The sequence below is a fragment of the Sceloporus occidentalis genome, unplaced genomic scaffold, assembly GCF_023333645.1.
Source record: "Sceloporus occidentalis isolate IW3139 unplaced genomic scaffold, rSceOcc1.0.p SCAF_3, whole genome shotgun sequence".
Taxonomy (NCBI): domain Eukaryota; kingdom Metazoa; phylum Chordata; class Lepidosauria; order Squamata; family Phrynosomatidae; genus Sceloporus; species Sceloporus occidentalis.
In genome coordinates, this window is record NW_028316983.1 from 36,716,305 (window position 1) to 36,737,876 (window position 21,572).

At 41.3% G+C, this 21,572-nt stretch overlaps 1 protein-coding gene across 1 annotated transcript in view; it reads right to left on the reverse strand.

Annotated features, from left to right (window-relative positions):
• Positions 1-16,341, reverse strand: part of LOC149315759 (serine/threonine-protein kinase Sgk2-like) — a 66,784-nt gene extending 50,443 nt beyond the window's left edge. Inside the window, exons 1-2 of the mRNA XM_089514018.1 lie at positions 16,251-16,341; positions 244-459 (exon numbers count right to left, since the gene is read on the reverse strand). Coding sequence (XP_089370144.1) covers positions 244-295 — 52 coding nt within the window. The 5' untranslated portion in view covers positions 296-459; positions 16,251-16,341. The remainder of the gene's footprint in view (positions 1-243; positions 460-16,250) is intronic.
• Positions 16,342-21,572: the final 5,231 nt, after the last annotated feature.

Genomic DNA, 21,572 nt, shown 5'->3' on the forward strand with positions numbered 1-21,572 from the left:
TGCTCTCAAATGCCAAAGAAAAGATCAGTTTCCCCCAACTAGTTGGCACCCTTAGAGATTTCTTCCACCCTGCACAACACTATTTACATGCACTGATAATTAGTTACCACCAAAATCACCTCATGCTTATTGCACCCAAAAGTAAATGTGTTCCGAAATGGGGATAAATCCTTCTTTCACTAGTCTTAACCAGCCAGTGGTTACAATATTGTTTAAAGGGTGCGTGAATCTATTCAACTTTACCTTTTGTTTTTCCAAGTGTTGTAAAGACGGACTCTGCCCCAGGTGGGTCCATCAAGTCAGCATTGGAGACCTACAGGGAGCCTGGGAAATCTTGTGTGAGGCTTTCTTGTCCACTTCACACTACCCAGTCGGGCCTTTTAATGTGGGCAGCAAGAAGGAATGTACTTTGGAGGTCTCTGATCTTGTGTCCGTCTGAAAATGTTAAGGTCACTTCTCCTATAAGTAGAAAGTAAAAGCAAGACTTTATGATTTCGCTTTGGCTGGGTGCCAGCAGTAGAACCCGTTTGATGGTATTCACTGTACACAGATGAAAACTTTAAAGTAAGGTTGTTGCTTTCTTCCCAGACCAGGCAGATGTTTTGGGTGGGGATCATCATTGTGATCTGCATTGTTGCCACATGACAAATGATTACATAAAAATGCTCATCATCTGCTTGGCCTCTAGAATGGCCAAGGATACCATATTGTACATATACAGTGCACATATTCATCATGTGAAGAAGCTCTTCAAAAACTCCCTTTAATCAGTTCCAAGGATGCTCCCAAGGAGCTGCTAAGAATAGATGACATCATGTAGTGCACTCTTCTAAATGTTGACTCAAGAGTAAGTGTCACTAAGACACTATCTTCACCAACAGTTGTAGCAATTCAAAATCACTATAACTGCATGGCTCCATCCTGTGGGAGTCCTAGAAATTGTAGTCTGGTGAGAGATTTGGGATTCTCTATTTGACAGCTCTAGTTCTATAGCTCAAGGGTGTGTGAACAGAGAATTCTAAGCACTAGCCAAACTGTATGTCCCATGATACCTTAGAAGAGACCCATGGTGGTTAAAATGGTATTGAACTGCTATGACTTTACATATACTAAATTCAGTGGAACTTTCCCCCCAGTAAATGTATGTTGCATTGTGGGGGACTGAGATCTTAAATGGAAAGGCCTAACTTCCCTACCTAGGGCAGAAAAGGTTAAGATTCTGCTGATCTCAGTTGATTAGAAGGAAACAGCTGAGCAGCACAAGGAGGGAAAGAACTATTAACCAGTTCCACAGCCTTTATTTTATCTGCTGTTCACCTGGTTCCCATCAACAAGTAAGTCTCTACAGGGAGCAAGATGCGACCCTCTAGCTCTTGAATTGCAACTCCCACCATCCTTAACCATTGATTGAAAGATTATGGAAGCTGAATAATCTAAAAGGCCACAAGATGGACATCCTTGCTCTTTGTAGAAACACATCATACTTCTTTCACATCTCAGCTAAAGGTGAGAACTAGGGGTGTGTGCTCAAGTCTTGCAAACTCAAGGGCATAGATCTCTTTATGGAGTCAATTTATCTGTAATTCTGCCTTCCTCTTTTTCTACTGCCTTCCACTTCATCTACTGCCTTACAAAAACAGATTGTGCCTTTATTTCGTTATATGTTTTGCAAACATAGTAAAACATACAGAGAGCAAAAACTACTATAAAAACTCACACATATGATTACTTATAATAAGTTGTTATTGTGTTCCTTTCTTTTATTAGTACCTGGAAGTCAAGTTTCTTGGTAATCAGAAAAATGCCACTATCAAAACAACTTCTCTGTGTCTTCTCTATACAACTTAGAGAAATGTTTATCCAAAAATAAATAAATAAAAATGATGCCATTAGAATTTAGGGAACATTTAGCTGCCGCCAGATCTGACTGATTTCGAAACCAACAAACATTCTAAAATATTACTTTCAACTTGGACCTCCAGGAAGAAAATTGTATCTAAAGGATTAAGAGACTTCTGCCTAAAAAAACAGGTAACAAGAACCTTTTGCATGCCTCCAAGAAAGTTAACAAAAATTAATACAAGACATTTCTGCATATTTTAAAGAACATGACTCCATGTAAAATGGATTTGGTTTACTTCAGCTTTTGCATATTCTAGTTTTATTTAACCTTAGCTGGTTTAATGTTAAGTGTATTTTGGACGTATCATGAGAAGACGCAACTCATTAGATAAAACAATAGTGCTTGGCAAGGTGGAAGGTAGTAGGAAAAACGGAAGACCACGTTACAGAGTGATAGACTCAATCAAGGAAGCCACTGTACTGTGTTTGTAAGACGTGAACAGGACTGTTGAAATCACGGTGTCTTGGAGGTCTCTCATTCATAGGGACACCATAAATCGAAGTCAACAGCAGGAATAAACTCTTCCAGAACATGGCCACATAGCCCGAAAAACCCACAAAACACTATCAACAGCAGTTAACAACCACAGTTTACAATGCTGACTAGACATGTGCTAAAATGTGTTTGTATAGTTATGTTTAAAGAGCTAGTAACACATAGATTGAGTTCATTGAGACAAGTGGAATTTAAGTTGTCTGCTACTGGTCTTTATGAGAATTCAGTACTGTATCATGCACCTAGCATCTTGTGAATGGTTTCCCTTAATTCAACCTCTGAGTTTTGCTATATGTAAAAACTTGTCTAGTCCTTTATTAAATAGATTCAAACAGTCCCACAATTTGAAGTCGAAGGCTTTCATGGCCGGCATTCATAGTTTTTTGTGGTTTTTTCGGGCTATGTGGCCATGTTCTAGAAGAGTTTATTCCTGATGTTTTACCAGCATCTGTGGCTGGCATCTTCAGAGAATGTTGGCATAGAAGAGAGCTGTGTGTGTGTATATATATATATATGTGTGTGTGTGTGTGTGTGTGTATACATACATACACACACATATAAACACATATATACACACATTATGTGACCCTGGGTAGGCAGGAATGATTTCCATGTTAATCTGTGTATTATTGATGCCAGGGCCTCAGGATGGGAGGATATGCAAAGGAGGATTAGTGTTTGCTAATTGGTGATCATTATCTGCTGGGAAAGCCCCTGATCCTGGGTGATTTCCCATTTGCATTTACTGAGTCCTTATTTTGCTATTTTTCTGGACTGGTAGCCAAACTGTTTACTTTAAGGATTTCTTGTTTCTGGTTGAAATTATCCAGATGTTTATGGATTTCAATGGCTTCCCTGTGCATTCTGACCTGATAGTTGTTGGCATGGTCCAGGATTTCAGTGTTATCAAACAGTATTTTATATCAAACAGTATTTTATGTCCAGGATGGTTTATAACATGTTCTGCTACTGCTGATTTTTCTGGCTGACTCAGGCGAGTTACAGACCGCCAAAAAATACGTAGTGACTACGTATTAGGGTTAGGAAGGTGCGGTGCTTCTGCACCCCCCTAACCCTAATACGTAGTCACTACGTATTTTTTGGCGACGGCCATTCCAGATGGCTGCCGCCATGTTTACGTCTTGGACGCATAGCGTCCAGATGTGTCGCGGCGCCTATGATGTCGCGAGTGCGCCAGCGGCGCCTATGACGTCGCGAGTGCGCCAGTGGCGCCTCGCGGCACCTCGCGGCATCATAACTACGCCGCGGAAAGAAGCTCCATTTTGGAGCTTCTTTTTTGCTCCATAACGGAGCCACGCGGTTTGGCTGCAGTGGCTCCCTTACGGAGCAAACAGCGGCGGCGGCAGATCGCCGCAAAGTGGCGGTTTATAACCCGCCTCAGTCTGCAGTGTTCCACAATTGGTCTGGAGCCAGGGCACTTTATCAATTCTGTTTCTGGCCAATGCAGTTGAGGAAGTGGGTTGATGAGGCCCCCACATCTCTACATCTTTTGGTACTCTCCTACAATAGGAAAAGACTATAGCTGCAACTATTTAAAATCCAGAACTATTCAGAAGAAAAAGTCCAAGCCTTTAGAAATAAGGAAAATGTATGCAAATATCCAAAAGAGACCTCCAGAACAGCAATAAATAAATAAATAAATATGTAGCAAAAGTCTTGATCTAGATATTCCAGGAGTATTGGTGACTGGCAAGATGCTGTTAACCCTTTGGCCTATGGCTATGAATGATTCCCAAAGCACTGTTGGCCCCTGTGCCAATTTCCTGCTTGTTCCTCAACCTTCCAGGAACAGATGCTCTACAGAAACTTGTAGTTAATGGCTTATACAGCTCATTGTGGAATTTATGGAGGGCTCTTCGAGATAACTAAAACAAATGCAAAGTGAAGGTTGGGGGAACTGGTTCTACTTAAAGGAAAACATACAACCAATTATATGGAACATGACTTGAGATATCCCCTTTACCCACAAGGTGCTTCCAGGGCTCACCCTACTAGCAAAACTTGGCAAAATTACCTTTTTTTTTGGTGGGGGGGGGAGTACAACTCTCAGCATCCCCCACCCAGCACAGGAACTGGGAGAGACTTTGGACTAGTTCTGACCATGATTTCTGGGAGATTATGCAGTTTTAGTTCTGTCCTGTCAGAACAGAATATGGAGAAACAGAATGGTCCCCAATTGGTAAATGATTCCTCAAGGCTGCATACTATCACCCTTATATGCACCCATACTATCAACTTATATGCAGAAAATATCATAAGAGCAATACTAAAAAAAAGACAGCAATACTAGACACAGAAAAAGGAGAAGTGAAGATAGCAGGAAGGAACATCAACAATCTAAGATATGCAGATGACACCATAATACTAGCAGAAAACATCACAGTCTTGGAACAATTACTAAGGAAAGTTAAAGAAGAAAGTGCAAAGACAGGCTTACTGCTGACCATAAAGAAAACAAAAACAATGACCATGGAGTAGCTATATAAATTCCACCTAGACAACAAGGAAATTGAAATAGTTAAAATTTCCTGTCTTTGGATCAAATATTGATCAGAACGAAGACTGGGGTCAAGAAAGCAGAAGACTAGGAATGGGGAGGGCAGCTATGAAAGAACTAGATAAGACCCCAAAGTGAAAAGATATACAACTGAACACTAAAGTTAGAATTGTCTGAGCCACTGTTTTCCCCATCACCATGTACAGATGTGAGAACTGGGCAGTGAAGAAGATGGACAGGAAGAAAATCAACTCAATTGAAATGTGGTGCTGGAGATGAGTGCTGAAGATACCGTGGACAGCCAAAAAGATTAAAAAATGGTTACTTGAACAAATCAAGCCTGAATTCTCCTTGGAAACCAAGTTAATTAAACTGAGACTGTGGTACTTTGGCCACATCATGAGAAGGCATGACTCATTAGAAAAGACAAGAATGCTAGGAAATGTGGAAGACAGGCGAAACAGAGGAAGACTGCATGTCAGAAGGCTAGACTTGATCAGGGAAGTCACGGGCTTGAGTCTGCAGGATCTGAGCAGGGGGTCGCCATGAGTAAGGGTCAACTCCAGAGCAGTTAACAACAAGTCCAAATAGCCTATTTTTAGAAGCTTTGCTACTAGCCCTGCCTGTTACAGCACAGTTGTTTGTTTTTTAAAACAAATACAAACAGAGTGAGCAGAGCTTAGTGCAGGACAAGCAGGGCCTTTCAGAATCCCGGTAAGCATTAGTATAATACTATTTTTTCAAGTTTAGAGGTATGTTTCTGGGTAAGGGATAAAATACTTGTACAGACTCAGGAGTATATGTTTCCCACAAAAGAGGCCTTCACAAGTTGCAAATGCTCAGCAAGCTACTAGCACCATCATCCCAGCATCTGGCTAACCTAAGTCTCCAGGGACTCTCTAAATCTCAAGCCCCTATGACCAATGGTGATAAGCTCATTTATTGTTGTATATCAGCTGAAGTAATAATGCCTTGCATTTATTCTGGGAAGTACACACAACTAGAGAAGAAAAATCTAAAACTAGTGTTCTTATCCTTTACTATGAGTAGAATCTGATTATGAGAACAAAGGATACATTGATTACTTGAATAGGAACTGTTGCCAACTGCAGCAAGATTAATCTGTTAGCAAGCCTCAGATTTTCCGCTGCAAAATCCATTCTGATCTAGTTCTGTTTTATAGTGAGGAAATGATTTTTAGCTGAATGGTTACACTTCAACAGAAGGCTAGCATCAGAAAACTTCAAGTCAACAGACCACTTATGTCAGACCAAAGAAAGAATTCAGCCTTGTAGGATCTATTCTTCCTTTAATTCACCAATGTGTTTTTAATTAAACAAGTAAGGATGCCTTAACAATAAAAGCAAACCCCAAGCTGTCTTATACTGAGTCATACTATTGGTCCATCGACTCTAGTATTGTTGCTTCTGAGTCGCAGAACTTCTCCTGGGTTTTAGGCAGAATTTTTTATGCAGAGATCCTTGGTATTCTCTGGTGGTTTCTCATTCAAATATTAACCCATCCAAGGTTTGTTTCCAAAATAAGACAACATTGGATGCATTCAGATTGGTGTTCTGGTTACAAGCTAAGGCATAACTAATCTCTGTTAAGTGATGTTTAGGTAAAAAAGGAAAAGATAGTCCCTTGACATGAATGTCCAGTCGTAACTGACTGTAGGGGGCAATACTCATCTCTGTTTCTAAGCCAAAGAGCCAGTGTTGTCTGAGGACTGCTCTGGTGGTCATGTGGCCAGTATGACTGCACCGAACGCTGTTATCTTCCCACTGAGAAGTGGTACTTATCTATCTACTTGCATTTTGCATGCTTTCGAACTGCTAGGTTGGCAAAAGCTTGGATTAATGACAGATGCTCGTCCATAATGCAGCACCCGGGCCTCAAACTGCCAACCTTCTGATCTTCCGATCATCAGAATAGGTGTCGTAATCACTAAGCCACTGCATCCCTAAGTGATGTTTACTTTAGTTTGAGAACATCTTCCTGAATCAGATGTCATGATGTTTGTATTATTATCAACAATTTTGTTAAGATTTAGTATTAAAAACAGGAATGAGACTTTTCATTTTCTGCACCAGTATTTTCTGATTTTTATTTATTTTATTTTAAGGGTTTATATCCCATCTTTCTCCCACAGTGGGATTCTGATCCCATTCCCAACCACACATGGCTACCAAAATGGAAATCATAAGAGACTGGAGGCTGGTAAAGAAAAAGTCATCCCTGGGTACATTTTGGAAGAAGCTCTTACTTTGTCTCTAGAAAGTTCAAAATATTTTTGTTTTATTTCTGCAAGGCTTGCCTGACCTGGGCCCCATTCCCACAGGGCAATAAAGCAACGAATCTTGCTGTGAGTCAGACTCGGAGTGAGTTCCTGAGTCGTATTTGAATCATGTCCATCGTTCCCATTACAAAAGGGAGCAAACGAACTCAGTTTTTCTTGACCCTTGTTCTCATTCCCATTGATATTTCTCTGTTGTATTTTGATGTGGACTTTTTGTTCCCTGTTCCCACTTGCCTGGAACCGGTTTTTCCTTTATTAAGCTGTCAATCAAGCGCTTAGGTGATTAGACGTCACAGTGATGCATTTTGATGCGGGCTATTTTTGTTCCCCATTCCCATTTGCATCTTTCAACCCTGTTTTTCTGGGGGGTGGGGTGGGGGTTGTAGTCAATGGATCACTGAAGCGCTTGGGCAGCTTCATTGTGATTTCCGCCCAGACGCTGGAGTGCTGAGGCACTTAGGCGCTCAGCAAAAACAGAAAAAGGAAAAAGAATAAATAATAGTTATAAAAAGGGTGAGCAGTGGGTCTCCTCACACATCGATCTATGCGGAGGGGTAGTTTGTTGGGAGTCATGTGCTTACCATGTTTGGAGGCCAATGGAGCGATTTGCAATGATGGGACACCTGACAGAGCGCCTAGGCGATCGAAAGCTTAATATTTTTAAAACAATAAATTTGTCTACACACGCGATCGCCTTGCCCTGCTTCCCGCTCCACTGGGGGAAAGGCTATGCAAATGGGGGGAAATGGCACTGGGAATGCAGGAAAAAGAACAAAGCTGGTGACACTCCCGAGACAGCCTCTTGAACATTGCTCCTCCCCTCCTAAAATACCAATTAGGACACCCGTCATTCCTATTAGTTTGCCTTGGATCCGACACAGCAGCTGCAACCCCCCCAAAAAACAAACAAACAAACAAAACACTGGAAAAGTGCAGTCAGGATAACCCAGGTTATCCACCACTGATATGGGTTTTCGCTGGAGAAATTGATCAAAGTAGGATCGAACGCGAATTCAAATGGGAACGATTTTCCTTAAAAAAGGATGGAACACAAGTTCTAATGGGAACAATGTCCCTATAATCCGATTCTTGATTCGCTTTATAGCCCAGTGGGAATGGGGCCCTGGTTGTTTCATTTCCCATGTGCATATGGTTAGTTTTTGATAAAAAGTTTGTTGATACATGTAAAACTCCTCTTCATGTTTGTGGTCAAGGAACCTAACTCTGATCTTTCCATGTTATTTTTACTTCTAGTACCAAATTTTCTGTTAAAGGAGTAATGCCCATGAACATATCTACTTCATTAACCTGTACAGAATCCTGGGCTTCTGGAAGGAAGGCTGAGATACAAATGTAAATGTGCATAACTGTATTTTAGAAACTTCATATAAACAGTTCAGGGGAAGGAAGGACTGAATTATGACATATTCTCTGCCCAGACAGCTCCTATTCCTCATTCCAGTATTAGAACATTCCTCAATGTAGTAAAAGGCATAATAAACAGAACTGTGTCATAAATTAGCTTACTTGCACATTTTGTCTCTCATGCTGATAAAGCATGCCATATGAGATGTGGTAACAATTGTGGGAATTGCATGACACCTTCTTCCCTCATGACACCAACTCCAAATTACAAGAAAAATGTCTAATTGTTAAACATTTCAATTAATTATTAAACAGTCAAAATCCTTTCAATGCAATTTGGGTAGCCCCAGAAAATCCCTTCACACAGTGAATACCTATTAGCTCAGCCTCAGCCCAGCCCTATAAAGGGTTCAGATACTGTTTCGCAGATACATGACAGAAAATCCAAATTATTGCCATTTTCTGCATTCATCAGAAAGCCGTAACCCATCTAGTCCCAATCTGGTCAATTTGGTGCTTTTTAATTGCTGGGATTCTTGTACAGATTTGCAAGGTTTTCAGAGGCCAAAACAGACATCAAACAGGTGATCCATTGGGGAGCTCAACCAGACATATTTTCCTTCATATTTTTTGAGGCAAGCACTGGTATCCAACATCAGTAGCTGGGGAATTCTGGGAACTGTTGTCCAGTAACAAGGGTTAACTGGTGTTCCATATTATTATATGTGCTGCTGAAGCAAGCACAACTGATGTCCCTTGTTATAAAGCACCCTTGTTTGAGTGCTGGAAGGCTTGTCCTATATTGAACTGGCATGTGTCCTTTGTTATAAGGCCAATCCCCTATTTGAGGAGTTGAAAGGTTTTCCCTTTACATAGGTTGAACAATATGTTTTTTTAAAGTCCTGTATGTCAGGGAGTAGGCCCTTCAAAAAGACAGAAATATATGCAGTTTATGAATGTGTACAATATATATGGGCATGCTTATCAAATTTGCAGATGAGGACAAGATCAGAATTCAAAATAACTGATTAGAGAGCTGGGGCAAAACTAACAAAATGAATTTCAGCAGGAGGAAATGCAAGGTACTACACTTCAGGAGAAAAAAATGAAACACACAGATATAGGATGGTGACACCTGCCTTAAAAACTGCACCTGTGAAAGGGATTTAGGAGTCTAGAACACAAGCTAAACATGGGTCAACAGTATGATGCAGTAGCTAAAAAAGGCAATGTTATTCTAGGCTGCATCAATAGGAGCATAGTGTCTAAATCAAGGGAAGCAACCGTACCACTCTATTCTGCTTTAGTTAGACTTAACCTGAAATACTGTGAAGCTTACTGCACTGGGCTTCAGGGACGTTCTCAGAACGGAACGGAACGGAAGGGAATGGAACGAGTGGGGGATGGATTTTACCACACACACCAGTCCCTCACTTATTCCGTTCCCCCTCTCTTCCGTGCCCATTCCGTTCCAGAAGGGAACGGTTTTTGAGAACTGTTCTGAACAGTTCTCAAAAATTGCCCCCTCTGGAACGGATTAAGAATGGAAGAGAGGGGGAACGGAATGAGTGAGGGACTGGTATGTGCAGTAAAATGTGTTCCCCACTCGTTCCACACTCATTCCTGCTCCTCCCGTTCCGTTCTGAGGCCGGACCAAGGAGGAACAGTGCGATAAACTCCTGTGTCTAGTTCTGGGCACCACAATTCAGATATATGGACAAGCTGGAACATATCCAGAGGAGGGCAATCAAAATGATAAAAGATCTGGAAATTATGCCCTATGAGAAGTAGCTTAAGGAGCTGGGTATGTTTAGCCTGGAGAATAGAAAGTTAGGAGGTGATATGATAGCTATTTTTAAATATTTGAAGGTGTGTCATATTGAAGCAAGCTTGTTTTCTGCTGCTTCAGAGACTAGGACATGGAGCTATGGATTCAAACTACAGGTAAAGAGATTTTACCTAAACATTATGAAGACTTTCCTGAATGTAAAAGTTGTTCAACAGTGGAACACTCAGCCTTGGAGTGTGGTCAAATCACCTTCTTTTGGGGGTTTTAAACAGAGGCTAGATGACCATCCATTGGGAGTGTCTTAACTGTGTATTCCTGCATGGCAGAGGGTTGGACTGGATGGCCCTTATGGTCTATTCCGACTCTGTGATTCTATTATTCTATTATTAATTTAAAGAGAAATACAGGCCTAAGTTAATTGACATTTATACTTTCATTTGCTACTTAGGTAAAACACCTTGTTAATAGACACTTCCTGAGTGTCAACCCTGCATGCCATGAACTTTGAAAACATGGCCCCACTACTAGTAACATAACCTCTCCAAGCAATGTCTCCAGCCTGGTGATGATCAACAGATTTATGGAACAGTAAATGTCAGTGTTTGGCAAAAGCTTGTATTTCTTTTCTCTACATGAAATAAAAGAACTACCTTCATTTTCTCCAGCCTTGGAAAATATACTGCGCCCTTATCTTGAAAAATATGTTTGCAGTACAAACAGTTTAGTTGCTTGCCATTCTCAAAGGCCTTGCTTACTCATTAGAAATGTCACTGTGCATATTACCTCCCAAGAGAAAATTTGTTTTGACTGGACAGCTGTTACCACTAGAAATGTGTTCCGGTGAGTGGGAAAATATGTTTGGATTTGAAGTTAGTAGTTTGAGGATTGTGGTTGCTATCTGTGCTTACTACATCTATGCAGTGGCCTTGGTATTGCCAGCATCCTTGCTATCAGCTCCCTTTTTTCTGCATTTGAAAGAAAAAAGTATAGAAAACTGTTGTGCTATCTATAGAAGCATAGTTGACAAGACATGGCAAGTCATCACCCTATTGTATTCTGCACTACTCAAGCCTCATCTGAAGTACTGTGTTACGTTCTGGGCACCCCATTTAAATATCTTTAAATATCTCAAGGGCTGTCACAAAGAGGAGGATACAGATTTGTTTATTTGTTTATTAATTAATTAATGTTACCATTCTATGATTCTGCATCAACTGGAGTATAGTGTCTAGATCAAGGGAAGTAGTAGCGCAACTCTGTTCTGCTTCAGACTTCACCTGGAATCCTGTGTCCATTTCCAGGCATCACAGTTCAAACAGGATATCTACACATTAGAACATTTCCAGAGAAGGGCATCTAAGGTCCAGAACACACTCAGAAATAATCCTGTTTGAGACTGCTTTAAATGCCCTGGCTCAATGCAAGGGAATGTAGCTTATTGTGGCATCAGAGCTCTCTGACAGAGAAGGCTAAATGACTCACAAAACTACAGTTCCCAGAATTCTGTAGGATTGAGCCAGGGCAGTTAAAGCTGTCTCAAACTGGATTATTTCTGCTATGCATTTTGGACCTAAGATTATCAAACATCTGGAAATCAATCCTTATGAGGAATGACATAGGGAACTGCGTAAATTTAGCTTGGTAAACAGAAGACTTGATGGCAATATTTAAATATCTGAGAGGATGTCATGCAGAAAATGGAGTGAGCTTGTTTTCTGCTGTTCCAGAGACTAGAACATAATCCAGTAGATTCAAATTACAAGAAAAGAGATGCTGCCTAAATTTTAGAAGGATGTTCTTACTGTAAGAGCAGTTAGGGGGCATTCACAGTTACATTTTTGTCCCGAGGACAGGGACCTAGCCAGGATTTTGGGAAGGGGGGGGTCAAGACTAAGTGCCACCATTATAATGGGGCTTGGGCACGGTGGTGCAGCAGCACGCACCATTCATTGTATCTAACAAAAGGAGGGCAGACCCGCCCCCCCTCGCTACGTCCCTGCTGAGGAGATCCAGATCTGTGCATTGATACAATCCTGCATTGGTGTTCCCACTATGTTTTATGTTACTGAATTTTTCTGTGGCGTTTAAACCATGTCACCATTCTCACTTGCCACTGTTTTGGTTTTAAATGGAAGTTCCTTCATTTCTGGGAATAATGTAGCTTGATCTGAATCAATTCGGTAGCATACTCATACTACCAAAGATGCGGATTGTTGCAGCTCTTTAAAAAAGACATGGGGAAAAAAACTGGTATTGAATATACTGGGTAAAGTGTGTGTTTTTTCATAGCCCCCCCCCCCCCCCACATACTGCACTGAGTGCAGTTGGTTCAAGTGTGACCACCATGAAAATAACCCAGTTTCACACCACATTATTTTTGTAGTGTGAATGGGGCTTTAGACAGTGGAATTTACTGCTTCAGAGTGTGGCAGAATTTCCTTCTTTGGAGGGCTTTAAACAGAGTTTTTTTCATGACTACTTTAGCAGTGTATTCCTGCATGCCAGGGGCTTGGTCTATGTTATCCTAGTGGTCACTTCCAACTCTTCATGATTCTATTCTAACAAGGATCTGCAGCCAGAAAAATGTGAGTGTAATAACTCTGAAATGTCAACATTTTGCCAAAGCTTGCAAACATCACCTTTTGGGACTACATCTTCCATAATTCACCAGCCAGCCTGGCCAAGTCCAAAAATTCATATGAAAGACCCAAATAAGCCATATGCTGACTCTTTTCACATTCATATTTACTCATCTTAGTTCATGCCCATGAACACACACACACAATTAATAATGGAAGTTTCTTCTGCTTTCATTTTTGTCCAGCTTTTTCAAGGTTGCCCACCCCTATTAAATGTGAATACTTTGACTTGTCTGAAATGTACAGTGGGCCCTTGATATCTGCTGGTGTTTGGTTCCAGGACCACCACCACCACCACCCCATGGACACCAAAGTCCCATTATATACAGTGGCATAGTAATATGGTGTCCCTTACGTAAAATGGCAAAATTAAGATTTGCTTTTTGGAATTTATTTAGTTTTTAAATATTTTTAAGTCATGGATGCAGAATCTGTGGATACAGAGGGCCGATTGTACCTTCCTGTTCCTCTCAAAAAATTGGAGGAGTATCTTTTCTCTGATAAAAGAAGAATGGCTCTCTACTGCAGATATTGCTTCTGTTAGCTAAATACTTAGGAACACTTTGTCCCCCACTTGTTTAGCACACCTGTGGTCCATCTTCCAGAGGTCTATGGACTGAAATATCTATAATCCCTCACCACTGGCAATGCTGGCTAGAGTTGACGGGAATTGGAATAAAAAAGCATCTAGGAGTTCACAGTTGCCTACTCATGCCTTAAAGGATAACAGCCAAGACAGATGGTGCAAAACAAGCTCCCCCAACACCTATAAAATTCCACTGTAGCACCCAAGGAAGAAATCAAGTCTGAGTCATGACAGTCTCCCTCTCATTCAGGAGTTGGGAAGCAGGAACAGAAGGACTAGCTGACAACCTACTCGCACTCCTCTTTCATTCTCACCTGTTCACAAACACCTACTGCGCATCCAGATTTGGGGACAGTGAGTTCCAGATGGTGACTATTCCTTGTTATTTTCTCTGTGGCCAGAATCCTTTGGTGATCTATACAGATGAAAGTTACACTATGCATACAAAGTTACCTTTTTGGACAATGATGAATGGATATATCCAACTCAAAATGGCAGGAGTGGAGGTTCACATGTGAAACTGTTGCAGATGTAGAACCATTTAAGATGTGCAACAATGCATCTAGAGTAGTGCCTCTATTTAGCACATTGTGCAGTAAGGTGATAGCACTATGCATTTGCAGTTTTTCATACATTGCACTACAGTGGTATTCAGCCCAGGGACTGGGTAATGCTTGGTTAGTATAAAACCACTGATGGATATTTACACTATGCTGAGAAGATGTAGGATCTCAGCCTGTGTCTCCCATTGTTTTCTACAGGCCCACCTCCTCTATCCAAAGGTACAGGACCTTCTCCCACACTCCATTCTGTGAAAACAAGAGAGGTACCCCATAAGCAGAAGCAATGGGCAGGTTGCACACTTGCAGTTGTACTTGCGTGGGGTGCCATCCAGCTTCAAGACAGCTAAGTGCAACTTTTGTATGCTCTGTGACAGTTATGCAACAGGTGTTGTTGTTCAATGAGCTGCAGTCATGAAGGTCACTGTACCTGCCACCCTGTTGTCTTCCAAGACACTGTGCAAGATACAAACACCCTGCTCAGGTTACTTGTTGATATCCCCATACATTTATCTTTCTTTTTCAAAATCTCCTCCAGTCTGGATCCTGATCTTCACCACATTACTTCATACAAGTTTGCAGTTTGTTAGTTGCCAGTTGTCACTGTTCCTATTTTTCCCATTTATTTCTCTCTGACTCCATTGACTGCAATCCTTCACCCAGTCACCCTATGCCAGCTAAGACAGAAATAAGTTTCTGCTCCAAAAGACTATCATAGCTACCTCCTGCACCAATGGTGTGTGTGTGTGTGGGGGGGGACGGGACCGCAAATCTGAGTGTCATCCCTGAAATAAGAATTATGCCCTGCCATTAAATTTTCCTTCAGTCCCCACATTTCTAGCATAACAGAAATTTAAAACTATATGTAAAAAAACTGAGAAAAAGAACAAAATTTGAATGAAGCTGCAATATTTTGTAATATTATTCAAAGTATATCGAACATGTATAGCCATAAAGACTCTGAAAGAGAAGCTTGTACTATTTTGTATTATATTATAGAATACGATATAAATATTACAAATACATTAAAAAGATCATATGTAGTTGAAGGGTATACATCAATTTATGAACACAGTAAAAGAAGATATACAGTAAAGATAGTGGATTTATGAATCAGCGACTAGGGGTCTTCAGAAGTCCTTTTTTGATGTAAAGTGAATGGAATGGAAAGTAGTTTTGTGTATGTAATCTAATGTATGTGGATTGTATATGTATATGTTTCTGTATTGACTGATTGTTGGGGGAATTTTTTTTGGCTGTTTTTAAAATTTAATAAAATTTTATAATATAGAAATTTAAAACTTCCACTTTAGGAAGTTTTAGGAATACTGTTTAAACATGCAAAAAAGGGCAGACACAGTTAACAAGGGAATACAAATACAACAAATGTAAGAGTTCTAGGTGTGGATTATTTTCATTGTTTGGAAAGCTAAAATTTTGGGAACTGAATTCTCCCTTCCCCTCATAGCTACATAACTGTTCCCATTCCCAGAAAGTTGTAAGAGGAATTGCTTTCACAATTTATTCTAAAGCATTACTCTTTTCTCTGTTTATTTTCAAATAGCTTAAAAGTCCTTTGCTCTCTTAATTAAAAACAAAGAACCCTAAAGCTCTTTCTCACTAACAGTTTTGATGAAACCTCTCTTCTGTATGTTTGCAACCATACCTAATGAAGATCAGTTGCTTGTGGTCCCTAGGATCCTGGCCCATATATCTCTGCCCATAAAGCCAGTGGGAGGAAAGAAAATTCTAAAAGAAAATTGCACTATTAATCCACAGTAGCTGCGCAAGAAATTTCATACCCATTTTACACAAGGCTGCTGTGTCCTCAAAAGCTCCAGCCAAAGCAAACATAGTTTGGTGCCTGAACTTCACGTTAGGCCATAATACTCTTGGTAACCCAAAGCCTGAAACAAAACAACCACTGAATAGAGGGAGACACACAAACAAGGTACAGTACATGCATTTAGGCATGCCAATCCCATGGTATTGTTATATCGCACAAATGGTGCGTAGTTTTAGAATTTTTCCTTGCAATATCATTTCCTTGGTTCTTCTTTTAAAATATGAGATAAGTATGCAAATCCCAATGTTACCTGAGATAGGAGGGAATTTTAGAAGGCACGGTTCTGGGGTTCCCTCTGGAAGCTGAAGAAGACCATGTTTTAACTACAAGAGTTCTGCTTGCCTTTCCCTTCCTGCTTCCTGACCGGTGTTTTTGTTTTGATGAATTAGTCTGAAGGTCACAAGAATATTTTTGAGGAGTGGCTTAGAGCAGGGAGTAAATTATTACCCTGCTCTTGGCTGTGAGGGGTGGAAATACTGAAGGTGGGGTGTTGGTGCATGGCAAGGAGGGGGAAAGCATTCCTCACTGGGAGATTAACCCAACAGATGAATTGAAAACTATTAAAACAAAGTGCCCTGTTTTCTGGCTGCCAGTCACATGCTGGGGCTGTCCGGAGGTAATTAAAGCATGTGTCGCCTTTTAAATGCCGGCAGCAATGACAATCTGGGAACAGAGGAGTGCTAATCCACACAAAGCCTCTGCCTGTGGCAACCATATTTATAAAGGGCCAGCCAGTACCTAACTTTTCCATGCTCAAGGGATTTCCAATGGATTTTTTTTTATTAGTGTGGTGCTACTTTGTGCACTATACAATTTGTGCTTTGGTCATTGTCTTCTGTCTCTTGAGAGTTTATCGCATGCAACTTTAACACCGACCCAGGCACAGAATGGGGTCAGGGTGGAATGTATTAAAACTGATTTTACCACACGAAAAATTGCTGCTGTGCTACCACTTGACCATCACCCATCCTCCAGCAGTGCTCTGGAAGCTTTCCGTAGTATCAAACTCAGCCACCAGAGTACTGCTGGAGGATGGGTAATGGTTGGACAGCAGCGCAGCAGCAATTTTGTGTGCAGTAAAATCAGTTTTAACCTGTTTCAGCCCGATCCTGTCCCATGCCTGGGTCGGCGTTAAAATTGCATGCGACAAACTCCTTGGTCCTTAAAATGCACCATGCAATTTGGTGAACAGGAAATGTTGTTGTTGTGATGTGCTTTCAAGTTGTTTCTGACTTATGGCAGTCCTAAAGTGAACCTATCATGGGGTTTTCTTAGGAAGTTTCTTCAGAAGGGCTTTGCCATTGCCATCCTCTGAGGCTGAGAGAATGTGACTTCCTCAATGCCTCCCAGTGAGATTACATGGCCAATTTGGGATTCTAATTCTGGTCTCCAGAGTCCTAATCTAATGCTCAAACCACTACGCCACACTGGCTCTTGTACATGTCAAAACAGGAGTAATGAGAAGTAAACTACTAGCACAAACAAGTCCTGAGGGCTTCCATTGGGTCACAGTGTCCTGTGGTGTAACAAAAAGTGACTGAGTTCAGATGAGTCACCAGTAAAAATATCCAAGCCATTTTTTGTTTTTACACTCTAAAGCAAGGTACATGTGTCCTTCCAGATGTCATTGGATAACAAGTCCCAGCAACTAAAATCATTATCACCAATGATGAAGAATAGTAGAAATTGTAGTCCAAAACCTCTGGAAGGCTATAGGATTATCACCCCTGCTTTAAAGTTTACATGAGATGGGAGCGTTCTGAGATGGTCAAAAAGGGCTATACACCAGCCCTCTGTATCCATGGATTCTTCATCCACAAATTCAACCATCCACAGTTTGAAAATATATTCTTTGAAACATCCAAAATACAAACCTTGATTTTGCCATTTTGTATAAAGGACACCATTTTTGTACACCAGTGTATATAATGGAGCTTGAGCATCCACAGATTTTGGTAATCAGAGGAGGTCCTGGAAGTGGGCTGGAACCAAACTCCAGTGGGTACCAAGGGACCAGTGTATCACCAGAAATTTTATTCAATTAATTCATATCCCAACTAAAAAAAACAAAACACAAATACAAAATTAAAAAACAATCAAAATTCTGTTTGAAAAGTTGCGAAACATCTTGAAAACCCATTTAGAACAAAAACATGAACATGACACACCCCATTAAAAGCTCCATCTGCTGCGACAAATTAAAAGCCAAAGGCCTGCCAAAATAAAAAGATATTTGCTTGCCAGTGAAGACTGCAGAGAGGAGGCAAATCAAATCTCCCATGGTAGTTGCACAACTTGGGATCCCCTGTCATGAAGGCTCTCTCATGTGTCCTCACCAAAAATGGTTGTGACAGTAGTATATAATAATAATAATAATAATAATAATAGTAAATTTTTATTTATATACCGCCCTGTGGCGAACCAATCCGGGCGGTTTACAACATTAAAATAACATACAGCATAAAAACAATATATTTCCCTCCCCCCTTAAAAAGTTATTAAACTACATATCTAATTTAAAACCACAATAACTAGTTAAAATAACAATAAATTAAACAAAATAATACCAACCAACAAACCACTGCAACTTCAGTTCTAAAGAAAAGAAAAGGGGGCTTTGGAGACATTACTGAGGAGGGGGGAGATCCTGAGGCCGGGATATTTCAGTCTGGGAAGGCCTGCCTGAAGAGATCCGTCTTGACAGCCTTTTTGAAGCTGTCCAAAGATGTTAATTGACGGATCTCGTCCGGCAGGTCGTTCCAGAGCCTGGGGGCGACAGCAGAAAAAGCCCTCCGGGAGGTCGCCGCAAGCCTCGATTTTTGAGGCTGCAACAAGTTGCTCACAGAGGACCGGAGAGCACGGGGAGGATTGTATGGGAAGAGACGGTCTCTGAGATAGCTTGGACCCAAGCCATTTAGGGCTTTAAAGGTAATAACCAACACCTTGTACTGGGCCCGGAAACCGATAGGCAGCCAGTGGAGGGACCTCAGAACCGGGGTGATATGGTCCCTTCTAGATGTTCCTGACACAAGCCTGGCTGCCATGTTTTGAACCAACTGTAGTTTCCGAACCAGGCACAAGGGTAGCCCCATGTAGAGCGCATTACAGAAGTCAAAGCGTAAGGTTACCAGCGTGTGCACAACAGTCTCGAGATCCCTTACTTCCAGAAAAGGGCGCAGCTGGCGTATCAGCTGAAGCTGATAACAGGTGCTCCTGACTGTCGCATTCACCTGATTTGTCATCAGGAGTGATGAGTCAAGGAGCACCCCCAGACTGCGAACACAGTCACTGGAGGAGAGTGTGATACCATCCAGGACTGGTGGTTGCAACCCAATTCTTGGTTTCGGGGCTGCTACCGTGAGCACCTCCGTCTTGTTCGGATTCAGCTTCAATCTGTTTTTCCTCATCCAGCCCATTACCGCCCGAAGACATTCATTGAGAGAAGAGATGCCATTAGAATTCGAGGCCGACGAACGAGACGTGGAGAAATTGATTTGGGTGTCATCAGCGTATTGATAGCACCCATCACCATAACTCCGTATATTCTCACCCAGCGGTTTCATATAGATGTTAAACAACATTGGGGACAAAATAGCTCCCTGAGGGACCCCACAAAGGAGCTCCCTCTTTCTTGAGCTACTGTCCCCGAGCAGCACCCTCTGGGACCTGCCCGAGAGGAAGGACCGGAACCACTGCAATGCAGTGCCTCCGATACCTAATCCCCCCAAGCGGTCCAGGAGGATGCCATGATCTATCGTATCGAAAGCTGCTGAGAGGTCTAAGAGCACCAACTGGGTCACACTACCCCTGTCGATGCTGAGACGCAGATAGTACAACAAAAGAAACCCCTCCCCCCAATTTGATATAGGAATATATAGGGTTTTTTTTAGACAGTCTGCCATGTGAGGCTTTATAGAGCATAACCAGCACTTGAAATGTAGAATTAAATTGATTAATGTTCCCTTTTAATTTTTAAAAATACCCTTGCTAGCAGAAAACTGGTGCATCTGAAAACTGGCTGAGCAAAACCCCAATGTGCCAGTGGTCTTCAATTCCAGATACATTTTTAAAAAGTAGGACTGAAAATCTGGAGGACTATATAAATCCTTCCTCTGCTTTGTTGATGTTGTTGCTTCTGCTGCTGCTGTGTGCCTTCAAGTCATTTCTGACTTATGGTGACCCTAAGGTGAACTTATCATGAGGTTTTATTGGCAAGATTTGTTCAGAGGAGGTTTGCCATTGTCTCCCCCTGAGGCTGAGAGCATGCGACTTTCCCAAGGTCACCCAAAGGTTTTCATGGCTGAGTTCCAGGCACATTTAAAAATGTGTGAGAACTGAAAATCTGGAGGGCTATATAATTTTCACCTCTGCTTTATGGTGACATGAATCAGTGCAATCCTACACATGTATTATGTGTATTTATTCTGGAGGAAGTCTGTCTTCAATGGGACTCACATTCAATAAAGTATATTAAGTATTTCTGTCTAAAATTGCACTGCTGTAACCACTTACCTAGAAGTAGGCACTACTGAACTCATTGTAATGTACATATCAATAGACAGGTACAGGTTTTACTGCAAATTTCCCAGAAATTCAGTTCTCCATTGGTTAACTTCCTTTATGACTTTTTAAAAAGGAACTTTGATTACAAACATATGTACTTGGACAACTCAGCCCTTGATGGGCAAGCTGAGCTTATTGAGTAAAACTTTTGTCCAGAAGGAATTGTCTTTTGGCTAATAGCCAGACTGCCTACCCTGCAGGCCAAAACTAAGCATATTTATTCAAAGGAATTTCATTCAACTGAGTTAACTCTCTAGAAAGCAAGCTGAAGACTGATATTTTATTATACAGTACTGGCTACTTTTTATATTTTCTGACTAATTTGAAAAGGAAAGGTGGCATAAGCTTTCATGGACGTCTGATGCATGGAGTGAAACCTCTGTGGAGAGAAGTACAGAACAGAACCATGAGGCACTGCACAGGCCAACGTCCAAGGAGTCAGATCCCCCTGTTCAATTGTATGTACCCCTCCGAGAAAGAACAGAGCCACTGTAAAACTGCCTCTATTTCCTGTCCTAGTGAGATGGCCCAGAAGGATACCATGATCAATCATATCCAAAGCCTCTGAAAGGTTCTGCAGAACCAACAGTGACATATTCCCCTGTCCAGTTCCCTGCATAGATCATCCACCATGGTCACCAAAGCTGCCTTTGTTACACAACTAGATCTGAAACTAGATTGAAATGGATTTAGATAGTCTGTTTCTTCCAGAAATCCCTGAAATTGGAAGGCCACCACAAGCTCCAAACCCTTGCCCAGACACAATACGTGACTAGAACGGTGTTCCCAAACTTTGGTCCTCCAGGTGTTTTGGACTTCAATTTCCAGAATCCCTAGCCAACTTGGCCAAGTCAGGAATTCTGGGAGCTGAAGTCCAAAATATCTGAAGGGCCAAAGTTTGGGAACCACTGGTCTAGAGTAAGGGGGGGATCCATCTTAGAAGAACTATTCATACTGGGTTCTTTCCCTCCATCCCATCCCTTTTTAAAAGCATCCCATCCCAATGACA